Source organism: Chenopodium quinoa, unplaced genomic scaffold, assembly GCF_001683475.1.
Source record: "Chenopodium quinoa cultivar QQ74 unplaced genomic scaffold, ASM168347v1, whole genome shotgun sequence".
NCBI lineage: Eukaryota > Viridiplantae > Streptophyta > Magnoliopsida > Caryophyllales > Amaranthaceae > Chenopodium > Chenopodium quinoa.
This window is the reverse complement of record NW_018742461.1, coordinates 3,372,397-3,394,347: the sequence shown is the minus strand read 5'-3', so window position 1 is coordinate 3,394,347 and position 21,951 is coordinate 3,372,397. Positions and strand designations below refer to the sequence as shown.

At 36.5% G+C, this 21,951-nt stretch overlaps 5 protein-coding genes and 1 non-coding gene across 6 annotated transcripts; 4 read left to right on the top strand and 2 right to left on the bottom strand.

The window, feature by feature from the left end:
• The first annotated feature begins 2,880 nt into the window (after positions 1-2,880).
• On the top strand, positions 2,881-2,951 carry TRNAG-GCC. The gene has a single exon. It is a non-coding gene; the product is annotated as a tRNA-Gly (tRNA).
• A 200-nt stretch (positions 2,952-3,151) lies between these two features.
• On the bottom strand, positions 3,152-3,996 carry LOC110718788 (secoisolariciresinol dehydrogenase-like; the record flags this gene model as incomplete). The annotated part of the gene is made up of 1 exon (XM_021897693.1): positions 3,152-3,996. A coding segment is annotated over one exon (783 nt), but the record flags the coding sequence as incomplete, so codon positions are not given.
• Positions 3,997-4,986: 990 nt separating this feature from the next.
• LOC110718787 (secoisolariciresinol dehydrogenase-like) lies at positions 4,987-6,640 on the bottom strand. The gene is made up of 2 exons (XM_021897692.1): positions 6,422-6,640; positions 4,987-5,937 (listed from the first exon to the last, which is right to left on the bottom strand). Exons 1-2 carry the CDS (start codon positions 6,457-6,459, stop codon positions 5,169-5,171), a joined length of 807 nt encoding a protein of 268 aa, XP_021753384.1. The 5' UTR covers positions 6,460-6,640; the 3' UTR covers positions 4,987-5,168.
• Positions 6,641-11,847: 5,207 nt separating this feature from the next.
• LOC110718786 (probable carbohydrate esterase At4g34215) lies at positions 11,848-13,910 on the top strand. The gene is made up of 2 exons (XM_021897691.1): positions 11,848-13,308; positions 13,577-13,910. Exons 1-2 carry the CDS (start codon positions 12,763-12,765, stop codon positions 13,781-13,783), a joined length of 753 nt encoding a protein of 250 aa, XP_021753383.1. The 5' UTR covers positions 11,848-12,762; the 3' UTR covers positions 13,784-13,910.
• Positions 13,911-14,013: 103 nt separating this feature from the next.
• On the top strand, positions 14,014-16,009 carry LOC110718785 (probable carbohydrate esterase At4g34215). Its single transcript, XM_021897690.1, has 2 exons — positions 14,014-14,937; positions 15,573-16,009. Exons 1-2 carry the CDS (start codon positions 14,359-14,361, stop codon positions 15,801-15,803), a joined length of 810 nt encoding a protein of 269 aa, XP_021753382.1. The 5' UTR covers positions 14,014-14,358; the 3' UTR covers positions 15,804-16,009.
• Positions 16,010-17,111: 1,102 nt separating this feature from the next.
• LOC110718784 (D-3-phosphoglycerate dehydrogenase 1, chloroplastic-like) lies at positions 17,112-21,557 on the top strand. Its single transcript, XM_021897689.1, has 5 exons — positions 17,112-18,073; positions 18,538-18,914; positions 19,007-19,117; positions 19,204-19,299; positions 20,476-21,557. Exons 1-5 carry the CDS (start codon positions 17,470-17,472, stop codon positions 21,145-21,147), a joined length of 1,860 nt encoding a protein of 619 aa, XP_021753381.1. The 5' UTR covers positions 17,112-17,469; the 3' UTR covers positions 21,148-21,557.
• The last annotated feature ends 394 nt before the right edge of the window (positions 21,558-21,951 follow it).

Genomic DNA, 21,951 nt, shown 5'->3' with positions numbered 1-21,951 from the left:
ATGGGAAGCAATGAAATCCAACCCTCTTCATGTAGCAGCAGCTAACGACAATACAGAAACAGTGAGGGTGTTTTCTATACTGGATTTTTTTTTTTTGTTCCCGGAATTAACATTCAAATGTACTAGTAGTTATTTTGCATCTATTATGTATTGCCATTATCTTGGAATAAGATGTTCTTTTAGCTAGGTGAAAGGCAGAGGGTTTGTTGGGAGGAGGCCCCAGTACCTCACAGTGAGATACATAATTGTATCTCACAATGGCAAATTGGTATAAAATGTACCACTTTAGTCACGGTGATACGAAATTGTTCAGGGTGGTAAAAGAAATGGATGATAAAATTGTACCATTTTAGTCACGGTGGTACAAAAACCCCATGTGAGATACTTGTTATGTATCTCACAGTGAGAAACATGGATTTACCCGTTTGTTGGCCTTAATGATGTGTTTGTAGCTGCTAGTTGGGATAAAGGTATGAGAGCAAGAATTGAAGGATCCTGAATAGCTTTTGAATGATGTTCTTTCTATCAAAGTGAGATTCTGATCGAAGACTTGTGAAGCCTTTGTTATGCATCTTTGACATTAGAGTTTCAAAGTTCTAACTGCTACAACTTAACCTAATTAGCCTAAAGCAGAGTTACCAATTCGGGTAAATAGGTCGGGTTTGGGTCGGATAAGTGTGGGTCAGGTCAATTCGAGTTAATGTCGTAACCTATGCGGGTCGGGTTTGGGTTGGGTCAAGCTTGAGTCAAATCACGTCGGGTCATACATCATATCGGGTTTGGGTCAGGTTACATTTGGGTCGGGTGAATAATAGGTCGGGTCTAATTCGGATTTTCACGGGTTAAAATGAGTTAGGGTCATTCTCGGGTTCGGTTCAAGTCAATAATATGCGGGTTATAACCACGTCGGGTCATACTCGGGTTCGGTTCAAGTAAAAAATTTGCGGGTTATAATCAGTCCGGGTCATTTCCAAGTCGGATCATTCTCGGGTTCAAGTTCGGTTCAAGTCAATAATTTTCGGGTTACAATCAAGTCGGGTCATTTCCAAGTCAGGTCATGTTCGGATTCGGGTCTCAAATATTGGGTTAATCTGGGTTTCGGGTTGATTTCAGGTCGGGTCATATCGGGTTCGAGTACATTTTTTGGGTCGGTTTGTTAACAGTTCATGTATTGACGTTTACGTTTAATCATTATCAATTTCTTCATTTATTGTAAGAGAAATAATTGTAGATAAGTTTAAATTCGAGCTAATTAGTTCAAATAAGTTTTGATAAGATATACATAATAAGTTCATAAAAAACCAGTAACAACATAACTATATAACTATCCTTTCATCAATATTAATAAGGTGGTCTACATTAAATTTAAGGTGATTTGAAATCGGATCAGGTCAATAACAAGTTAGGTTGAGTTCGAATGGATTAAGAATAATTCGGGTTGAATTTGGGTTGGGTCAATAACAAGTCATGTTGATTTCGGGTCGGGTTAGTAACAAATTAAATCAGGTTGAATTTCGAGTCGAGTTAAAATTTGGGTCGGGTTAATAACAGGTCGGGTTAAATTCGGGTCGGTTTAGTAACAAGTCGGGTTAAGTTCGAGTCGGGTTACATTCGGGTTTTGACGGGTTAAAACAGGTTTGGGTCAATTTTAATTCAGGTCGGGTTCGGTTCAAGTCAATAATTTATGGGTTATATTCAGGTCGGGTCATCTCCACATCGGTTCATGTTCTGGTTCGGGTCTCAAATACACGGGTTAACTCGGGTTTAGGGTTGGTTTTGGGTCGAGTCATATCGGGTTCGGGTCACCATTTTTCCGGGTTCAAATGGGTCAGTTAATAATCGAATTCGGGTCGAGTCAGCTTTGACAGCTCTACCTAAAACTCTTAACCAAAAGATATACACAGCTATATACCAAGATATATCTCCTTTACATAAATATATCCTAACATCTACGGCTTCACATGTTTAATTACGAACGATAGTAAAAACCGATACCAATTGTTGTTAGATAATATAAATAATATATATACCTCATATTTCCTAAGTAGTTTTCTTAATTAACGATTGCTTATTTTCTCATCAATCACCTATTTATAAGTCCTGTTGTATGTTGTATCCACATATTATTTCGTATTCTCGTACGTAGTATTCATTTATAAATCCTTGTGCTCAACGTTGCGCATATTTTTCAAATGTACACTGTAGTCTAGATATTTGGCATAGTAGATTTAGTGATTAAACGAGTAATGTATGCTTTGTATGCTGTTTGATTAAGACTTTGATGGTCGGATGGTTATTAATTTTAATTACAGGGGTCATATGTCTATCTTTGTTTTGTAAATTCGACGTGTAATGTGCTATACTACCTCCGTCCTTTTATTGTGTGTCCTTTTGATTTTTTTATGGGAAGTAAGGAGGATGGATGAAATAAAGAAATATTACACGAACAAAGATAAAAAAAATAGGAGAATATTTATTTTATGAAAAAAATAAGATGGAGTAAAATAATACTTATATGTGCATTTTATATGAAAAATGTTAAAAAGTATTTAATGACACGGAAATCATTGGTTGTGTAAGAAAATTTTATATGAGAAATGTAAAAAGTTGAGTGAATTAAGACAAATTTTTTTACTTTTAAAGATGGCAAAATATTTTGACACCCAAAAAAAAAATAACTAACAGAGTAACAGACATATAATTTTGGAACGAGGGGATGCGTACATTTCATTAAAATCATTTGAATTGATTGAACCTGCCTGCATTAACGGATGATTGGTCAAATAGAAGACAAGATGAAGTATTGAACTACCCTTTACAGATATATACATCAAACAAAATAGTTAATAAATATATTTTTTTTAATGCAATAGATATAAAGCACCAGTGGTCTAGTGGTAGAATAGTACCCTGCCACGGTACAGACCCGGGTTCGATTCCCGGCTGGTGCAATCTTGTTTTTGTTTTCTTCAACTAATGCCTCCTTTTTCTTGGTAAAATGACTGTTATCCTTAGCTTAATTACGAATACGATTTACTAATGATGCTTGAAGTTTGACTTACAACATAAAAACGAGGAATAAACTAACAACATCAATCCTAGAAATAAGAAGTGATTTCTCCTAAAATAAGAAGAAAAAAAAAAAATGTGATTAGATCGATAACCTTATTGGAATACTTCAGGTCTTCAGCTAGTAATCTCAACCTACAATCCTTACATGGGTTGTTCAAACATACAAAATGCAGGATTCACAATAGTAAATCCTCCATCAACAATAAGATTATGTCCACTAATGAACTTTGATTCATCACTCGCAAGAAATAAAGCTGCATTCGCAACATCCTCCTTTTTACACCAAACACCTTTGAGATTAGAGTATAATTTAGATATACCTTCGTCGTCTAGTTCAAAGTAGGTCTTAGTCATAGAGGTTGAAGTCGCATGTGGTGACACACAATTCACCCTAATCCCATATCCACCAAGTTCAACAGCGGTATTCCTTGTGAGCCCCACCACGCCGTGCTTCGAGCTAGTGTAGGCATGGGGCGCCACACCTGCTATGGTGGAGCAAGTACTAGCCGTTGTAATTATGGTACCTTGTTTGGCCGGGATCATTACTCGAGCCGCATGTTTGGTCCCCAAAAACGGGCCAACAAGATTGACTTTTACAACATCTTCGAACTCCGATAGCGTGTTGTCAAGGATATTGGGCTTAGGAAAGCAACCTATGCCCGCATTATTGAACATGATGTCGAGTTTTCCGTATAGGATCATCGTTGAATCGACTGCGTTTTGTACGTGGGCTTCATTAGTGACATTGCAGTGGATGTATGAGGCTACTGTTGAGCCTAAATCTTTGCAAACAGAGTGGCCCAAATCATCTTGAATGTCAGCAATCATCACTTTTGCACCATTTTGTGTAAAAATTTTAGCTGCATATTCACCAATTCCACTAGCTCCTCCTGTAATAAGGGCAACTTTGCCTTCCAACCTAAAAACAAATTCACATCAATATTAGATTCCTCAACATCATCTTGGGAGGTATTATGTTTTCGTCAAGATCAATGTGAAACTAATTTCAGAGTAGCTAACATATTATTAGTGAGCCACGTCAAATTTAAGTGTTCTTTATTCGTTGATTTTGCGTTATAACATACATGGCATGGCTTTTAAGTGGCTACAAAAAAAAATTGTAGCTATTATATTAGATTAAATCTCAGTTGTTTATTAAATTTGACCAATCCATTAAAAAGGATTCCTAGATGCTATGCAAGTAATCGGAAATAATGAATCCAATCACATCTTAGCCCAATTTGGGAAACAAAAACCACAATTTCAACAAATTGGATTGTAATTTTGCAAAAGAGAAGGCGACATAAATTAGCAATATACATATTCCATTGATGAAAAAAAAAAAAAAAAATAACTGACAAAAATGTGGCTTTTTAAAAAAAGGTAATTTTTTTAAAAAAAAAAATTCAATAAAAAAGTCATCACTTTTTGTAAAATAGTCATCACTTTTTGTAAAATATGCAATTTTTTCAAAAAATTTTTATTAAAAAGTCATTACTTTTAATGACTAAGATTGATGAAATTTAATAAAAGCTTGAGATTAAGTCTAATATAGTGAGTACAATTTTTTGGTAGCCATTTGAAAATTGTAATAAAATTTTTTGGTAGCAGACAAAATTGAAACATTTGCCATCCGATTAACGAATATGGGATATTATTCTTTGAATTTTGCAGAGTTTGCTGTTGATATGTGTGACTGCATAGTGTCTCATGAACCTCTTATAAAGCCTCTTGAATCCACACATTTAAATATAAAGTGGTGACAATGTAAATCATTGAGCTTTAACGGTTACTAGCTCTTCCACATATCAAGTCAAAGATGGTGTTCTTGAGATCTTGACCAGATCTATCTCATTTATAAATATGATGTCATTTTTAAATAGACGAACTTGCAATAACTTTATGAGACAGTTATCTTTAATATTTCCTTTATTTTATGAGCTTTAACGGTTACTAGCTACCCAAACGCTATCTTTACCACCAACCGCTATCCAAACCAATACCTTACAAAGCAATCTTATTTTTCTCTAGCTTGTAGTGTTTTGACATGGTTAAAACCTTAATCACTACCTCAAGCGTTACTGCCAAACAAGTCCTTATTCAAACATACTAAATGCCGGATTCACAATAGTAAATCCTCCATCAACAACAAGATTATGTCCACTAACAAACTTTGATTCATCACTTGCAAGAAATAAAGCCGCATTCGCAACATCCTCCTTTTTACACCAAACACCTTTAAGGTTAGAGTATATCTTAGATATACCTTCGTCGTCTAGATCAAAGTTGGTCTTAGTCAAAGAGGTTGAAGTCACATGTGGTGACAAACAATTCACCCTAATCCCATATTTTCCAAGTTCGACGGCGGTGTTCCTTGTGAGCCCCACCACGCCGTGCTTCGAGCTAGTGTAGGCATGGGGCGCTGCACCTCCTATGGTGGAGCAAGTACTAGCCATTGTAATAATACTACCTTGTTGGGCCGGGATCATGACTCGGGCCGCATGTTTGGTCCCCAAAAACGGCCCAATAAGATTGACTTTTACAACTTCTTCAAACTCCGATAATGTGTTGTCAAGGATATTGGGCTTGGGATAGCTAACTATACCCGCATTATTGAACATGATGTCGAGTTTTCCGTATTGGGCCATTGTTGAGTCAACTGCGTTTTTTAGATGGGCTTCATTTGTGACATTGCAATGGATGTATGAGGCTACTGATGGGCCTAGATCCTTGCAAACTTCTTGGCCCAAATCATCTTGGATGTCCGCAATCATGACTTTTGCACCATTTTGAGTAAAAAATTTTGCTGTATATTCACCAATTCCATTAGCACCTCCTGTGATAAGGGCAACCTTGCCTTCCAACCTATGAACAAAATTTCATAAATTATAAATATTACTTCTTTTTTTTTTTTTTTTTTTTTTTTTTTTTTTTTTTTTTTTTTTTCTGAAACCGTTATAAATACTTGTTCATGGTATATTAAATCAGTTTGTCTTTTTAGGCCTTTTTTTTTTTTGGAAGTTTTATATAAAATCTCTAACTCTGAAACTTGCCTTATTTGTACTTCATATTATGTTTTCCTTAGTATCAATATAAGCGCAGTCTAACCTATATGTATGTTAAATAGCAAGCACATTTATTAGAGAACCACATCAATTCTATGTGCTCTTATTCGTTGATTTTGCACAATCATTTTTCCTTTTGTTATAATATAGAGGTATGCAGTACATCTAAATTGCCAAAACATTGTTTGGATTGTCAAATTGTTAACCTACAAACACGGCGAACTTGGAGATCGTGTGAAGCAAAAAAAATAAAAATTAAATTGAGAATATATAAGTTTAATTACCTTCTAGCCGCAGTGGAAAAGATTGAGACACTTGCCATTTGACGTATAAATATGTATAGGAGAATATAATATTTATATTCTTTAAGTATTTGTTTTCTAATTTTGTAGAGTTTGCAATTGATAAGCTAAGTGTGATTGCTTGGTATATCATAGACGCCTAAAGCCTAATTTATCAAGCCTCTTGAATCAACACATCCAATTATAAAGTTGTGACAAGTTTGCTGGGCTTTTTCTCCTCCACAAGCCAAGTCAAAAGTGGCGTTCTTGATCAACTCTATGGTCTCTATCCCTTGAGAATATAATGTCATCTTAGGATTCAAAATGAGGCGAACCTACAATAATATTACAACACATTTATGTTTAATGATTCCTTCGTTTATTCATGTTGAATTATAATATATAACCTTCCTTTAATAATGTCCCACATTAATAAAAATATAAGAGTTAAATGCTTTATAAGATTAAGGAAGGCTATTTGCAATTCAACCATCCTCGACCTTTGCTCGTTTCTAGTAGCCAATCAAGTTTTTTTGCCCTAATCAAAAAGCGCAAGATGGCCATGTGACTCTCAATTACTGAAAAGAAAACAGAGTGAACACTTGTCTCCTATTATGATTTTGGAATAAAACTTTATACGGAGTATTCAACATAGTATCATAGTCAGACTTAATGATTTTAATAATATACACGCCATATAAGCAAATACAATATAGTTAATACCTTATTTCAAATGCAAATTGCAATAATTGTAATGATTTAGACATTCAACTAATATAGTGCCCGTGCAATTGCACGGTATAATAAGTTCATATGTATAATTTACTTATCAAAATAAATTTAAATAATAGTCAAGTAGAAGTCAAAAGTTACGCTCTAACATATATAGCTCCTAGCTAGAAATATCATAGCATGATTTAACGTTGGTATTTATATAATTGTTCTACTATTATTTTATCTATTACTACCTCCGGTCGCTATTATTTGCAACTTTGGAGGGTTTCACGGTTCACGAAACATAATTTGATAATAAAAGGAAAGGGTACTTTGTACATGTGATTAGGAGGAGAGAGAAAAAATAAAATGGGGGACCACTATATTAAAATCTGATTTTGTACATGTGGTTTGGAGGAGAGAGAAAAAATAAAAAGGGGGACCACTATATAAATGTCTTTTTAACCAAAAATGTTTGTTAAAAAGGGAAAAAAATTGGAAAGTTGCAAATAATGCTGGGCGGCCAAAAATAGTAAAAATTGCAAATAATAGCGACCGGAGGTAGTAAATTCTTTATAGACTTGAATTAAGGATGACAAGTGGGTATAAAAATGTAAGTCTCACACCGCACCCACCCTAGATGGAGCAGATATGGGTCCAACTTTGGCGAGTAAATAGGCAGGTATGAGTACATAAGTCATACCCACCGTGGGTAACGCGTAAGCGGTGGATTTGATGTCATACCCGTCTATTACATACCCGCCTACCCGCTCAATTACCTGCCAACTTATTACTATCACTAATTTTCTTATGTAATTCTTTTTGTATTTGTAATGATGAAGGACTACTTTTTATACAAATAAATTGACTACTTATTACTTGTATAATATATTATTAAATTATCTATTTACAACAATTTAGATAGCATAATGACATATTCTATAGGAAATTATCAAACAAATGTACTATTATAAAACTTTATATGCATGATCTTTCATAATAATGCTCATAGTAGTAATTCGATCTAGAATTTTCAAAGTATATATGGAGAATACATTAGTCCAAATATATATGTACGATTTATTCTAAATATGTGGTCAGCATATATGTAGGTGTATAAATAATTATGTTGTTATTGTCAAGGAAAAAAAATCCACATCCAAGGCCAAATTATCTACCCCTACCCGATATTTATGAGAATCTATATATATCAAACTTAGTAATAATTCAATGAAATATCTTGCAATCTTTTGATAATCTTTTATTGTCAATAATCTTTTGTAATATTCTATTAAATATAATTTAAGGGGGGATTTTTCTGTATGACTGGCCACACCGTGTGGCCAGGGTTACTCAACTTACTCGGTCAAGGGTTACTCGAGTTGTCGTGGTTACTCGAGTTACTCGCTTAAGGGGTACTCGAGTTGCCGGGGCTACTCGAGTTACTCGCTTAAGGGTTACTCGAGTTGTCGGGGTTACTCAAGTTACTCGGTCAGGGGTTACTCGAGTTACTCATGACCAAGAAGTAACCCCATAACAAAATAACCCTTAACCGAGTAACCCCTGACTGAATAACCCTTTAAGTAACCCCTAACCAAGTAACCCCTAACTGAACCCTCAAGTAACCCCTGACCGAGTAACCCTTGACCGAACCCTCAAGTAACCCCTGACCGAGTAAACACCTAACCGAACCCCTCAAGTAAAACCTGACCGAGTAACTCGAGTAACCCATGACCGAGCCCCTCAAGTAACCACTAACCGATCCCCTTAAGTAACCCCTGATCGAGTAACTCGAGTAACCCTGACCGAAACCTTGATCGAGTAACTCAAGTAACTCCTGACCAAGTAACTCAAGTAACCCCAGCCACACGGTGTGACCAGTCACATATAAAAATTTGTGTGATTTTATAAATATTCCAATTAAAATCATTCCAACTCCACCAACTGATAATTCTCATCAAAATCCGCCTTTAATTATTAACTTTTGGGGTAAGATCGAAGACTAACATCCAGCAAGTCTAATACTTATTTACGTAGGATATATACTTCTATAATCCCTCTTAAAATCTAACTTTTGTGCATTCTAAAAGATTGATTTCAGAACATTTTTTAGTAAACAAAAGTTTTTAAACAGCTATTGAGTTATATCAAAGTGACCAGTAGGACTAAGTAGGAGATTATTTTTAAGTGACCAGATTATATTATACACGATGTGTGTTTGAAGTTACTAAAAGTCTAAAACACATTGTGATTCATACTAAGTAGGAGATTATTAAACGTAATTTTCAAAATGGCGTAGATTTTTTACAAAGTACTTTGTATATTATAATATTTTGTACTTAAAGAAAATATATTACAAAGTACTTTGTATATTAAAATATTTTAAGATTTGATAAAAATGATTAAATTAAAAAAAATAAAAAATAAAGAATAAAAAGGCGTAGATTTTTTTTTTTTAATTAGATATAATCATACTTACCGAAATGAGTCAAAAGATTTGAAAGATATTATTTTAAGATAAAAATCAATAAATAACAATTAAAAGATATTATAAAAAAATTCTTTATTTAAGAGTTAGTAAATGGGCGGGAAAATATTAATTGACAGAGTGATATATGTCAGTTTTGCAATCCGTCGGTCAGGTCAGCGAGCAATCCGCCGGTGAGGATGAGTGAGAGAAGATGAAGGTGGAAGAGGAGAAAGAGCGTAATGAAGGAATAAAGGGGCCTAGGGTAAATGTAGGATAATTAATTAGCAGCGGTTCTAAGGAAAAACCCCTGCCAATTAATACTCCAATATTGATAATTTGATATACCGTAAATGTTAATCCACTTTAGTTTGCAGCGAAATGCATAAAATGCAGCAAATGAATAGCAGCAAATAAATTTTTTTCTAGTCGTGTATTAAGCTGGTTTTCCATCTAAGAAGAAGAAAATGCAAGAAAATTCATTGCATTTTATGTAACTCATTACCTAAGCTTATACCCATACAAATGTTAAGCATGGAGTAGAGAGTATTATCTTCTAGCAGCAGCTGAAAACACTGAGACACTTGCCATATTTAGTATCTCCTATGTAGCTCTTCTCTTCACGTCTAGAGCTTTCAAGGTACTGTATTACTAGTGTATTAGTCACAACTCAGTAACTTACATAAATCTCGATACCTTGGCTTTACATAAATCTCGATACCTTGGCGTTACATAAATCTCTTGTATGAATTGTACGATTTTGTCACTAGTCATGTTTTAGTTATTCAAATCATTTATTGAATCATAAAGTGAACCAACAACTCCCGACACAACTCATACCCATTATTTTTCTCTCTTTTTTTTCTTCCCGCAATGTTGGAATTTTATGCTTGTCAATATATATACTTGGAACTAGATTTGAGTATTTTTTTTGTTTGTCATTTTATAATAATATTATAATATGCTTGTCAATATATATACTTCGTACTAGATTTGAGTATATTCTAGCTTTGAGTATTTTTCCGTTTGTCATTTTATAAGAGTTGAAAATTTCGTAGAATATTTTTCTGTTTGTCATTTTATAAGAGTTGAAAATTTCGTACGTAGCTCATTTAGCGGAAAATTTGTCAAATACTTCCAGTAAAAGTACCATCATTTTGCGGGTTATAATTAAATACTTCCTCTGTTTCTTTATAGTTGCAACACTTCCCTAAAATGGAAAAGTCACGATAATTGCAACACACTATAAAAGGAAGATTTTTATGGTGAAAATTGTACCATTACATTTATTTAAAACTCATGCCCCACTTGATTATACTTCTAACAACCTTTTAACTTCATTTTAAGTGTATTATATCATGTGAGATTCACTTTTCTTAAATACCGTAATAAAGTGTGTGTTGCAACTATAAAGAAACAGCGGAAGTATATTTTTGCAAAATACAACCTAAAAACAGTTCCTACAAACCGGAATCCAACCATTTAACGGGATTCTTGGCTACAGATTTAAAAGTTGCGTGTGTTTTTATGTTGTATTTTGAAAAAAAAAAAAGTTGCAACAAGGGAAAATGGATACTTTTGTGGTTACATTATTAGAATGCCATTATACCTAAGAGGTAGGCTTGTACAAAACTATCCGAAAATCCGATCCGCAACCGATCCGAATTTTTGGATATGTGATCCGAGTTTTCATTTCGGATTCGATATTCGATCCGAAAAACCGGATATCGGGTGCGGATTTGGATATTGATTTTCAAAATTTCGGATATCCGAAATATAAAGGCTGAAATAGTGAAATATATATAAATTTTTTAAATTGTTCATATAAAATTGACCCTGTATTATTAACTTATTATAATATTCTTAATATATTTGATGATAATATTTATTGCAGAAAGACTAATATTTTGTTAAAATATGCTGTACAATTTAGCGATGAAAAAACAGTAAAATTAGTGAAATTTAGAAAGTAATCATAATCAATTTAACTTAATATTGGATAATGGATATCCGAAACATCCGATTCGAAAATTTTGGATATCCATATTAGGATATCCAAAATTTTCGGATCGGATTTGGATATCAATTTCTGATATCCGAATATTCAGATATCCGATCCATGAACATGCCTAATAAGAGGTGTCAAAAACTGACACGATTGACCTGGTTGGCAATCACAGGAAAATACAAGTTGATCTTCTTGATCAATTTATTTTGTCAATCAACAGGGTAAAACTGTCTTTTCCATCATTAAACCTGGGGCAGTTTGGTAATATCATTTATTGTGATTTACCATATTTGCCAAACATGCAGGTTGACGTGTACTTGCTGCAATTTACGAACGTTACCAAAATTTTGCCGTTATATGACTTACATCCCCATCTACCCCATGTCTCATAAATGCTTCTACCAACTTTTAATTATTCAATTTTTTTTTTTAAATTGATGTATTGATATTATTGTGTTTTAATATCAATAATAAATGCAACTTTCTCTCTCCTCACTTCTACCATTAACGACCCATCTTCGAAAATCAAGCTCAATGGAGGGAGCTTGATTAGAGGACATGGTCACCCCTTCCCTTAGGGATTGACCATGCCATTAATTTCACCCTTTATTCATAGGGTTTTCGTTTAAGATTGGGGAAGGTGGGTTGAGATCGGGGAAGCTTCAATGGTGGTGAAGATCAGGAAAGCTTCAACGGTGACGGTCGGCTACAACACTAACGGACTCGGGACAAACTCTAACGTCTGTTAAATCATCTGCACTCCTACTCAGCTGCTGACTAATTGCCATCATTCATTGCTCCCCTTATGTGGACGGTTACTGTTCACTTTATTTACAAAAGAGCCATTTTAATTGACAAGTTCAATTGATCAACAAGATCAATGGGGGCTGCCTCGACAATCACCCTGAATAAAATCCGATTTAGATTTTGATTTACGTAAATGCAATAATTTAGCACAACTTCAATTTAAAATAGACCCAATTCGGTCCGACTTAACTAAGGCTGACCAAATCACCCGACACCTCATTGCTAACAAAGTAAGAAAGAAAGAAAGAAAGAAAAAAAAAAGTGATTAGCAACCCAAAATAACAGAGAACAGAGTGACCGACTGAACCAAGGGTCAACATTCCATCCCAAAAACCCAATCAAATAATCATGTCGTGCGACACCACCAAACAGATCTTCCTCCTCTCCGGCCAAAGCAACATGGCCGGCCGAGGAGGCGTCGTTAAATTCACCGACCACCACCACCATCACCACAAGAAATGGGATGGCGTTATTCCGCCGGAATGTCAACCCCACCCTTCAATCCCCCGCCTCAACGCGCACCTCCATTGGGAACAAGCGCGTGATCCACTACATTCCGACATCGATAGCCGAAAAGTTTGTGGGGTGGGACCCGGAATGCCATTCGCCAACGTGGTTAGGGAGCGCGTGGGTGGGACTATTGGACTTGTTCCGTGTGCCGTGGGCGGGACCGCGATAAGAGAGTGGGCGCGTGGGGAACACTTGTATGAGAATATGGTGAAGAGAGCTAAATGTAGTGTGGAGAATGGTGGGGGTGAGATTAAAGCAATGTTGTGGTATCAAGGTGAGAGTGATGCCACGGCGGTTGATGCTGACGCGTATAAAGTGCGATTGGAGAAGTTTATTTGTGATGTTAGGGAAGATCTTCAGTTGCCATTGCTTCCTATCATTCAGGTACTATTGTACATTTGTACTGCTTTACTTTTTTTTTTTTTTTTTTTTTTTTGGTTCATATGAGCCAGCGGGGATGAGAATCGATCCTAACATCACCTTTAATTGGGAGGAAAGCTCTTACCAACTGAGCTATCCCTCACTCAGAACCAAGAAGTCAAACAATGCTTGTTGTAGACTTGTAGTTATGAAAACATTGATGTGTGAATATATACCTCGTACTCGTATATTATAAAATTTAGGAGTTACTGAAAATGCTTAATTTGTTTAGGTGGCACTCGCATCTGGGGATGAAAAATACATAGAGAAGGTGAGAGAAGCGCAACTTGGGATCAAACTCCCAAATGTTGTTTGTGTGGATGCCAAAGGATTGAAACTCAACGACGACAATCTTCATTTATCTACCGAAGCCCAGGTTCAATTAGGTCAGATGTTGGCTGATGCTTACCTCTGCCATTTTAATCCTTCCTCCTCTTAGGATCTACATAATGCTGCATTACTACGTGCATATGTTGTCATTTGGATAACTTATACTTCTTATGCAGTTTTATATTTCTCTGTATTCAATAAATCAAAATATTTTTGATCTGTTTTTATTGCTCTCATAGCTGTGTGTGGAAATCCTCTTTATTTTGTCTCTATCACCGTTGTTAATATCATGACTGTTTTTATACAATGGATATATTTGCATACAATGATTGAAGTTCTCTCAAATCTTACCAATTGTATACTCTGTATCGGTTTGTTATAAGACTTGCTATTCGAAAATCTGAATATTTCTATCTATGTGATGGATGCATGCTCTGTATAGCTAACATAAGTAATGTAATGTTAGTCGTTGGAGTACCATGAAGATGCTTGTTATTGACTTAATGTGTAGAGGCTTTGGCTATGAATTCTATCTGCAAGGGTATAGAGTTCAGAATTTTAAATTTGCAACTTGCAAATTGTAAGTCAATGTTTATACCATACATCTCCGGAAATGAGGGAAAAGACAACTGTAAAATGTTAAAGAAATGGAATGAATAGCATAAAAGAACCTAGATTAGAATAATGATGCATTTTCAACAGAATTCTTCATCTTCAATCATGTCATGCGAGGATTCCAAAGAGATCTTCATCCTCTCGGGGCAGAGCAACATGTCAGGCCGCGGAGGAGTCATTAAGTACTCCGAGACTGACCAGAAATGGTATGGTGTTGTTCCATCCGAATGTCAGCCTAACCCTTCAATCCTCCGCTTCAGTGCTCAACTCCTTTGGGAGGAGGCGCATGAGCCTCTACATGTTGATATTGATACGCAGAAGGTTTGTGGGGTTGGGCCTGGCATGCCCTTTGCCCATAAGCTTATAGAGCGCGTGGGTGGCACTGTTGGACTCTTGCCCTGCGCTGTGGGTGCATCTGCGATCAGTGAATGGGCACGCGGAACACCCTTGTACAAAGGTATGCTGAAGAGGGCTAAAGCTGCAGTGAGGAGAGGTAAAGATGAGAGTGAGATTAAGGCATTGGTGTGGTACCAAGGAGAGAGTGATACATTGACGGAGCATGATGCGGATGCATATAAAGAGAGGATGGAGGAGTTTATTTGTAATGTCAGGGAGGATCTTCAGTTGCCATTGCTTCCAATTATTCAGGTAATCTACTTTTAATTTAAGACCAAATTTTTATGTTTTTTTCATGGCTTTCTTATAATAGCAATTACCATAATGTTTCTATCCCGCCTTAACACTTTGTTTGGATAGAAAGAAATGGGAAGAGAAAGGGAGGGAGATAAATTCTCTTGTTTGGTTAAGGATTGGGGGAAGGAAGTGGAAGGAGAGGGACAGATCCATTTTCCCTCTCTCTTTAATAAGCATAATCCGTCCAAAATTGGAGAGATTTGGGGGGAAAATGGAGCTCACCTCCCCCTTCCTTTCTTTTCCCTTCCCTTCATTCTCCCCCCCCCCCCCCTCCTTTCCTTCCTTCTTTGTTATCCAAACAAAGCGTAAGATTTCAAATAAAGTTTATAATTGTTACTATACTACTATATAGACGTGACAACATGCCATTATTATGTAAAGTCTTGTATGAAATGGTCTCACAATAATTAACTAAATTGGTCCTATATAGGACTAGAGCGATTTTTTAGTTTCTTTTTTGCAAGTAAATTTTGATACATGGGGTTAAGTCAATGTAAGATCGTCTCATCAAATAGTTACTCTATTACTAACTTATTCATACGAAAGTTATAGCTTGGAATATATGATAAGAGAATGGTTAATTTCTGTAGGTGGCACTTGCATCCGGGGTGGACGAACAATACACAGAAAAGGTAAGAGAATCACAACTTGAGATCAATCTCCCCAATGTGATATGTGTAGATGCCAAGGGGTTGAAGCTGAAAGATGATAATATGCATTTAACTACTGAATCCCAAGTTCATTTAGGACAAATGTTGGCTGATGCCAACCTTACCCATTTTTTATCCTTCTTTTCAACAAAGAAAGAAACAAGCCTGTAAAATTATGGTTTTACACAACTTGTTAGTCTCGTTTGTATTCTTATTTTACATGAACCAAATTCTACTTGTATGTACTGATTATGTATTAATTCTTCTTTATCTCTCTTTTGTTCTATTTTACAAGTGTTTGTATCGGGTGAAATTAATACAAGTAGATACGGTGTATAAAGAGAAAAGTTCAAAGTGTTTTGACTCTTCTCAACCAAATGTGGTTTTTTTCATTTCTTTCGTGAGAATGATCTCCCAGTTTACTTGTGTATTCATTCAATATTCAAACATATCCCGTATCACATATGCGTTTCACGTAAAGTACATCGTATTAGTTTAATATAAGATGCTTAAAAAAGACCCAAATAATGGTTGGTTGTAAACGTGCACAGCAATAAAGCATGCGGGCCGATGCGTTAAAAGGGGATGGAATCAGGACTCAGGATCCCAAATTTGCAAGTTGCTAGTCAAAGTTTACAATACACCACAATTATAATTACACAATACCCCAAACTTTGAAGGCTGAAAAGCACAGCACAGAGAATGAGGCTGATACAAATATAAAATGTTGAGTACGATCCAATGTAAAAGAAAAAAGAATCAATTTTGAAGGCTATACCAAAATGAGTCCCACCACTTAATGCTTTTGTTAGGTGAAATTTACTTTAGCCGCAAATCACTGAATGACAAGTGATTAAGCAGGATTTATTTAAGTCATTAAGCTGCCCTTTGTTGCTTTTAATAGTTCTAAGTGCACTTTAGCACTAAATCTACTACTTACGATTTAAGTGATCAAGTCTATAGTTGAAAAGGAATCACGCTTCACACGGTCACTTGTCACTCTAGCTTACGTTTCTATGTGTAACTTTTACAACAAACTTTGTTCAATTAGACTTTGGAACATACACAAATGACAAAATCAAATTAAAAGGCGATAAAATCACTTTCCTGATTAAAGTAACAATTAATCTAAACTTGAGATCAAATTGATCGATTTTTTGGGTTAGACACTTTAAATATGAAGAGGAAGGATAAGGAAAATTTCTACCTTTAAAGTACCCTAATGAAAAATAAACTATTTAATTTAAAAGTAGAAACGATCGATTATCGCCCAAACCGAAAAAAGTGTGGGTTTAAAAAACCTAAAAACACAATTTTAGTTAGAAACTTGACCCAGCTCAAAAAAACCCTAAAGGCAAATTTGACTCCACAAACCCTGTATTTATAACGAGTTTAGGCATGAAATCTAAAGTATTAAGACCCATGTACTCAAACCCAACCTTGAGATTGAAAAGACTAGATTAGAGTCATTAGACGATTACCATTGTCATTTTATTTTACCAACCCTAAATTACAACAGAGTAATCACTTACCAGTCACCAACCCCCAAATACAAGGAATCAACCATAACCCCACTCTCAAACCCTTACCGTCAATCTCACGCTCCACCTTCTCAACCACCACACTCCCTATTTTCCCGCGCAGTTTCACAGCACGTGCACTCACATCTCCCTCTTTCTCTCTCCTCCCCCTTCACTCTCTATCTTTCTCTCTCCTCCCCAAAACCCCCTTTAAAACCCCACCATCTTCCTCACCCCAACAATCCTCCCTCCTACGGCGGCGCACCATCCTTCAACCCCAGAAAAAAAGCTTCAACTCTCCCATTTCTTCCTCAACAATGGCGGCCGCTTCTTCATCTGCTTCAACAGCTTTACTCTCCAAACAATCTCTAACCCCTAAACACAGATTCCTCCACCCCACCTCCATTTCCCCCAATTCCCAACTTTCTCTCTCCTCTAAACTCTCCCTTTCTCCCTCGATCTCCCTCTTCTCGCACAACCCTTCTCGCCACCTTACCCCCACTACCCCCCGCCAAAAACTTGTCGTTTCCGCCTCACTTGAATCGAAACCCACCGTTTTGGTCGCCGAAAAGCTCGGTGATGCTGGGTTGGATCTTCTGAAATCGTTTGCGAATGTTGATTGTTCGTATAATCTTAGCCCAGAAGAGCTTTGCACTAAGATCTCTCTCTGTGATGCTTTGATTGTTCGGAGTGGGACTAAGGTTACTCGTGAGGTGTTTGAGTCGTCTGCTGGGAGGTTGAAGGTGGTTGGAAGAGCGGGTGTTGGGATTGATAATGTAGATCTGGGTGCTGCGACGGAGCATGGGTGTTTGGTTGTTAATGCTCCGACGGCAAACACCATTGCGGCGGCTGAACATGGGATTGCTCTTTTGACAGCTATGTCTAGGAATGTTGCTCAAGCTGATGCTTCTGTTAAGGCTGGTTAGTTTTTCTGTGAATTTTTCTTTTCCGGCATTTTGTCGAACAGATTGTGGGCATTATTTTAATTTTTTGTTTAATATTTTGTTTGTGATGTTTTAGGGGTTGCATTTATTGGGTTGTTAGATCTGTTTAATGGGAATTCTGGGTTTTTGTTGTTTTGATTGAATCTGGTTTCTTGCATGTGGGATTGATTGTTGTGATTTTAGGTGTTAATTGTAAATGGTATTACAAGGTAGGTTGAATTTGGTACTGATTGGTTTATTTAGAGATGGTAGTTGTTAAGATTAATGCAGGGTTTAAGCTATTCTTATTGAATTATAGCTATACAAATGGTCATGAATAGATATTAGTATCCTCTGTTTTGGTGTTATTTTGTTGCCTAACAAGCTTAATTGTATATGATTATTATGGATTGTCAAATTCTTTTCAATGATGTGTATATTGTTTTATCTATGACAATGCAGGGGAGTGGAAGAGGAATAAGTATGTGGGTGTATCACTTGTGGGAAAGAAGCTTGCTGTTTTGGGTTTCGGAAAGGTTGGGTCTGAAGTTGCGAGGCGTGCCAAGGGGCTTGGCATGCATGTGATTGCTCATGATCCCTATGCACCAGCTGACCGTGCCCGAGCTATTGGAGTGGACCTTGTTTCCTTTGAAGAGGCCTTAGCAACAGCGGATTTCATTTCCCTACACATGCCTCTCACCTCTTCTACAACAAAGGTGCTAAATGATGACACTTTTGCTAAGATGAAGAAAGGTGTTATGATAGTGAATGTTGCTCGTGGTGGAGTGATTGATGAGGATGCTCTTGTTAGGGCTCTAGATTCTGGGATTGTTGCTCAGGTAACTATTAGCTATTGGTTAAAAGAGTACCTTTTTTCCATTGTTTTTGTTGGAAGATATGAAGTATATAACATGAAACGTTTCTTTTCCAGGCTGCACTTGATGTCTTCACACAAGAGCCACCAGCTAAGGACAGTAAGTTGATACAACATGAAAGAGTTACTGCAACTCCACATCTTGGTGCTAGTACCATGGAAGCTCAGGTAGGTTGAGTGATACACACTGAGAAATGGCGATAGTATAATACTTTTATTTATTGTGTCATTACAAAGTAGTGTTTGTTCTGCAGGAAGGAGTAGCCATTGAAATCGCAGAAGCAGTTATAGGGGCCTTGAATGGAGAGCTTGCTGCAACTGCCGTGAATGCGCCAATGGTTCCTGCTGAGGTAAACATATTGCCTTAACCCTTCAGAAGCCATTCAAAAATGACTTTTTTGTGATTTAGTTCATAGTTATGGCTTCACCACTACAGCTGCATTTTTTCAATTTTGGTATCTGGAACATGCTTCTATTTGTTGATAGTTGCTCTTTGCATGGCCTTGTTTTGTTCTATGGTTGGTTTTGGATATGTATACATGGAGTGATCATTGTAATTGTTTATGAAAAGATACATGCTTGTAGGGAAAATACAAAATATTATATCACATAAGACACTTGTATAAATTGCTCACATAGTTATCACCATCCCTTTAATCAATGTATTATCTTATAGTAGCAAGTGCAGTAACAATACTACACTAGATGTTTTCAGCAAGCATGTTGGATTGTTTTTAGCTGTCAGTTTATGTGCACTTTAAGTTTGTAAGCCTATTGATTAGTTGGCTGACCTGGCTGTGGGTCTGGTGTGCTTGAAACATTCTGACATGGTGAAAATAGATCTTGTGCCGCTTTGTTTGTAGATGCATAGAAAATTTACATATTTCTGCAAAAACAAATCCTTGCCACTTGTACGTTACATATCCTTCTTTGAAGGTACTCTGTGATGCTTGTTTGTCGACAGAATTTGAACTTGAAGTACACTATTAACTTCACTCTCTGATCCTCTTAAGCAGCCTATGAGACCTTGCTCATAATTTGGTGATTACCCAGTCCACTATATGGCACTTGCTTTTTTATTGTTCCTAGAATTTAGTTTTCTGCTATTTGTTGCAGCTTTGAGTCCTTGAGTTACTTCCAATGCTCATTGAAGTATTGAAACCTTCTCGTGTTTATTTATTTAACAGCCAGTACTGAAAATCTTGATACTTAAATTTAGTTCGTGTCTTCTTGTCATATATTTTATATCATTGCATTTGGTTTCTCAGAAGAACCCAAGGCTTTGTTTTCTGCAGAAATAAAAGATTTTTATTAGGACATACCTTTCTTCCTTTGGCCCTGTATTGGCCTCTTCTCCTTTAGATATCTCCATGTTGGTCCCAGGTGATGTTCCTGTGTATGTTTCAAGAGAGTGTGTGTGTGCGCAATACTACTAAGTGCTTGTGTCTTGGAAATTAAAAAACCAGAGGCAACTAAAGCTTTGAATACTGCATGTGTTTGATTTCCATCTGTATTTGTTTGCTCAGGTCCTTAATGAGCTGAAACCTTATGTTGAACTTGCTGAGAAACTTGGTAGACTGGCCATCCAACTGGTAGCGGGTGGGAGTGGTGTTAAATCTGTGAAGGTGGGTTATGCAACCTCAAGAGCACCTGATGATCTTGACACAAGGGTGCTCCGGGCCATGATTACCAAGGGTCTGATTGAGCCTATTTCCAGCACCTTTGTAAACTTGGTAAATGCTGATTTCACCGCAAAGCAGAGAGGACTTCGTATTACTGAAGAGCGCATTCTTCTGGATGGATCACCTGAAAGCCCACTGGAGTCTATCCAGATCCAGATTGCCAATGTGGAATCTAAATTTGCCAGTGCAATTTCAGATTCTGGGGAGATTAGACTTGAGGGAAGGGTTAAAGATGGAATTCCACATTTAATAAAGGTTGGCTCCTTTGAGGTTGATGTCAGTTTGGAGGGTAGCATTATTCTCTGCCGACAGGTTGATCAACCTGGAATGATTGGAAGGGTGGGAAGTGTTTTGGGAGAAGAGAATGTGAATGTCAGTTTCATGAGTGTTGGAAGACTGGCTCCTAGAACCCATGCTGTGATGGCTATCGGGGTTGATGAACCACCTAGCAGTCAGGTATTGAAGAGGATTGGTGAAATTCCAGCCGTTGAAGAGTTCGTATTTTTGAAGTCATGATGTTCTTTCCTGCACCACTGTGGAAGTGCTAGCTCTGAGAATGGCAGCAATGCAGATTAGATTAGCTATTGAGTTTTGAAATGGACCGAGGATATTTTGGCAATTGGAGACTTTTGTATTTCTGAAGTTATGATGCTCTAGTTAGTAGTCCAAGATGATACCAATTTTGGTGGAATTTGTTGAATGTAACAAACTTGCAACTTGTATCCGGAGTTTTTAATAATTTGGAGTTGAGGAAGAGTTTGCTCGTTTTAGCACCTACTACTCATCCCTTTTCATGTCTTTCTCTAGGAATGTAGCAATGACTAGAAATTTGGTTAATCAAGAAATCCAAATTTGTGAAAAATGGTGGTTGGTGACAATTTGGTAATGAAAACTGAGGTGACAATTTTCACTTAGTCACAAATTTAGACTAAGCTTGCAAAATACCTTATGGCCTGTTTGGTAACTAGAATGAAATTCTGGATTTGGCCCAATTATGCTGTTTGGATATGCTTAGAATTTGAGAATTGAAATTGGCCCAAATCCAAGATTATAAAGACATGAGTATTTTTTGATATATTGAAATTCCTACCCTAAAACCTGTCAATTCAAATTCTAATATTCATAAAAAAAAATCCAACCCTCTTTCTCTCCTAAGTCGTACACAAGTTTCATCATTTTCCCTAATTTTTTCTCTCTCCTAGGGTTCTTCACCATTGAAGCATACACAAGTTCTCTCGCCCCTCCTCCGTTGAAGCGAGCTTCGAATTTCTTGCTCGACCATTAGAGTGTACCCTATTTAAAATGGCTGATATTTGCTCG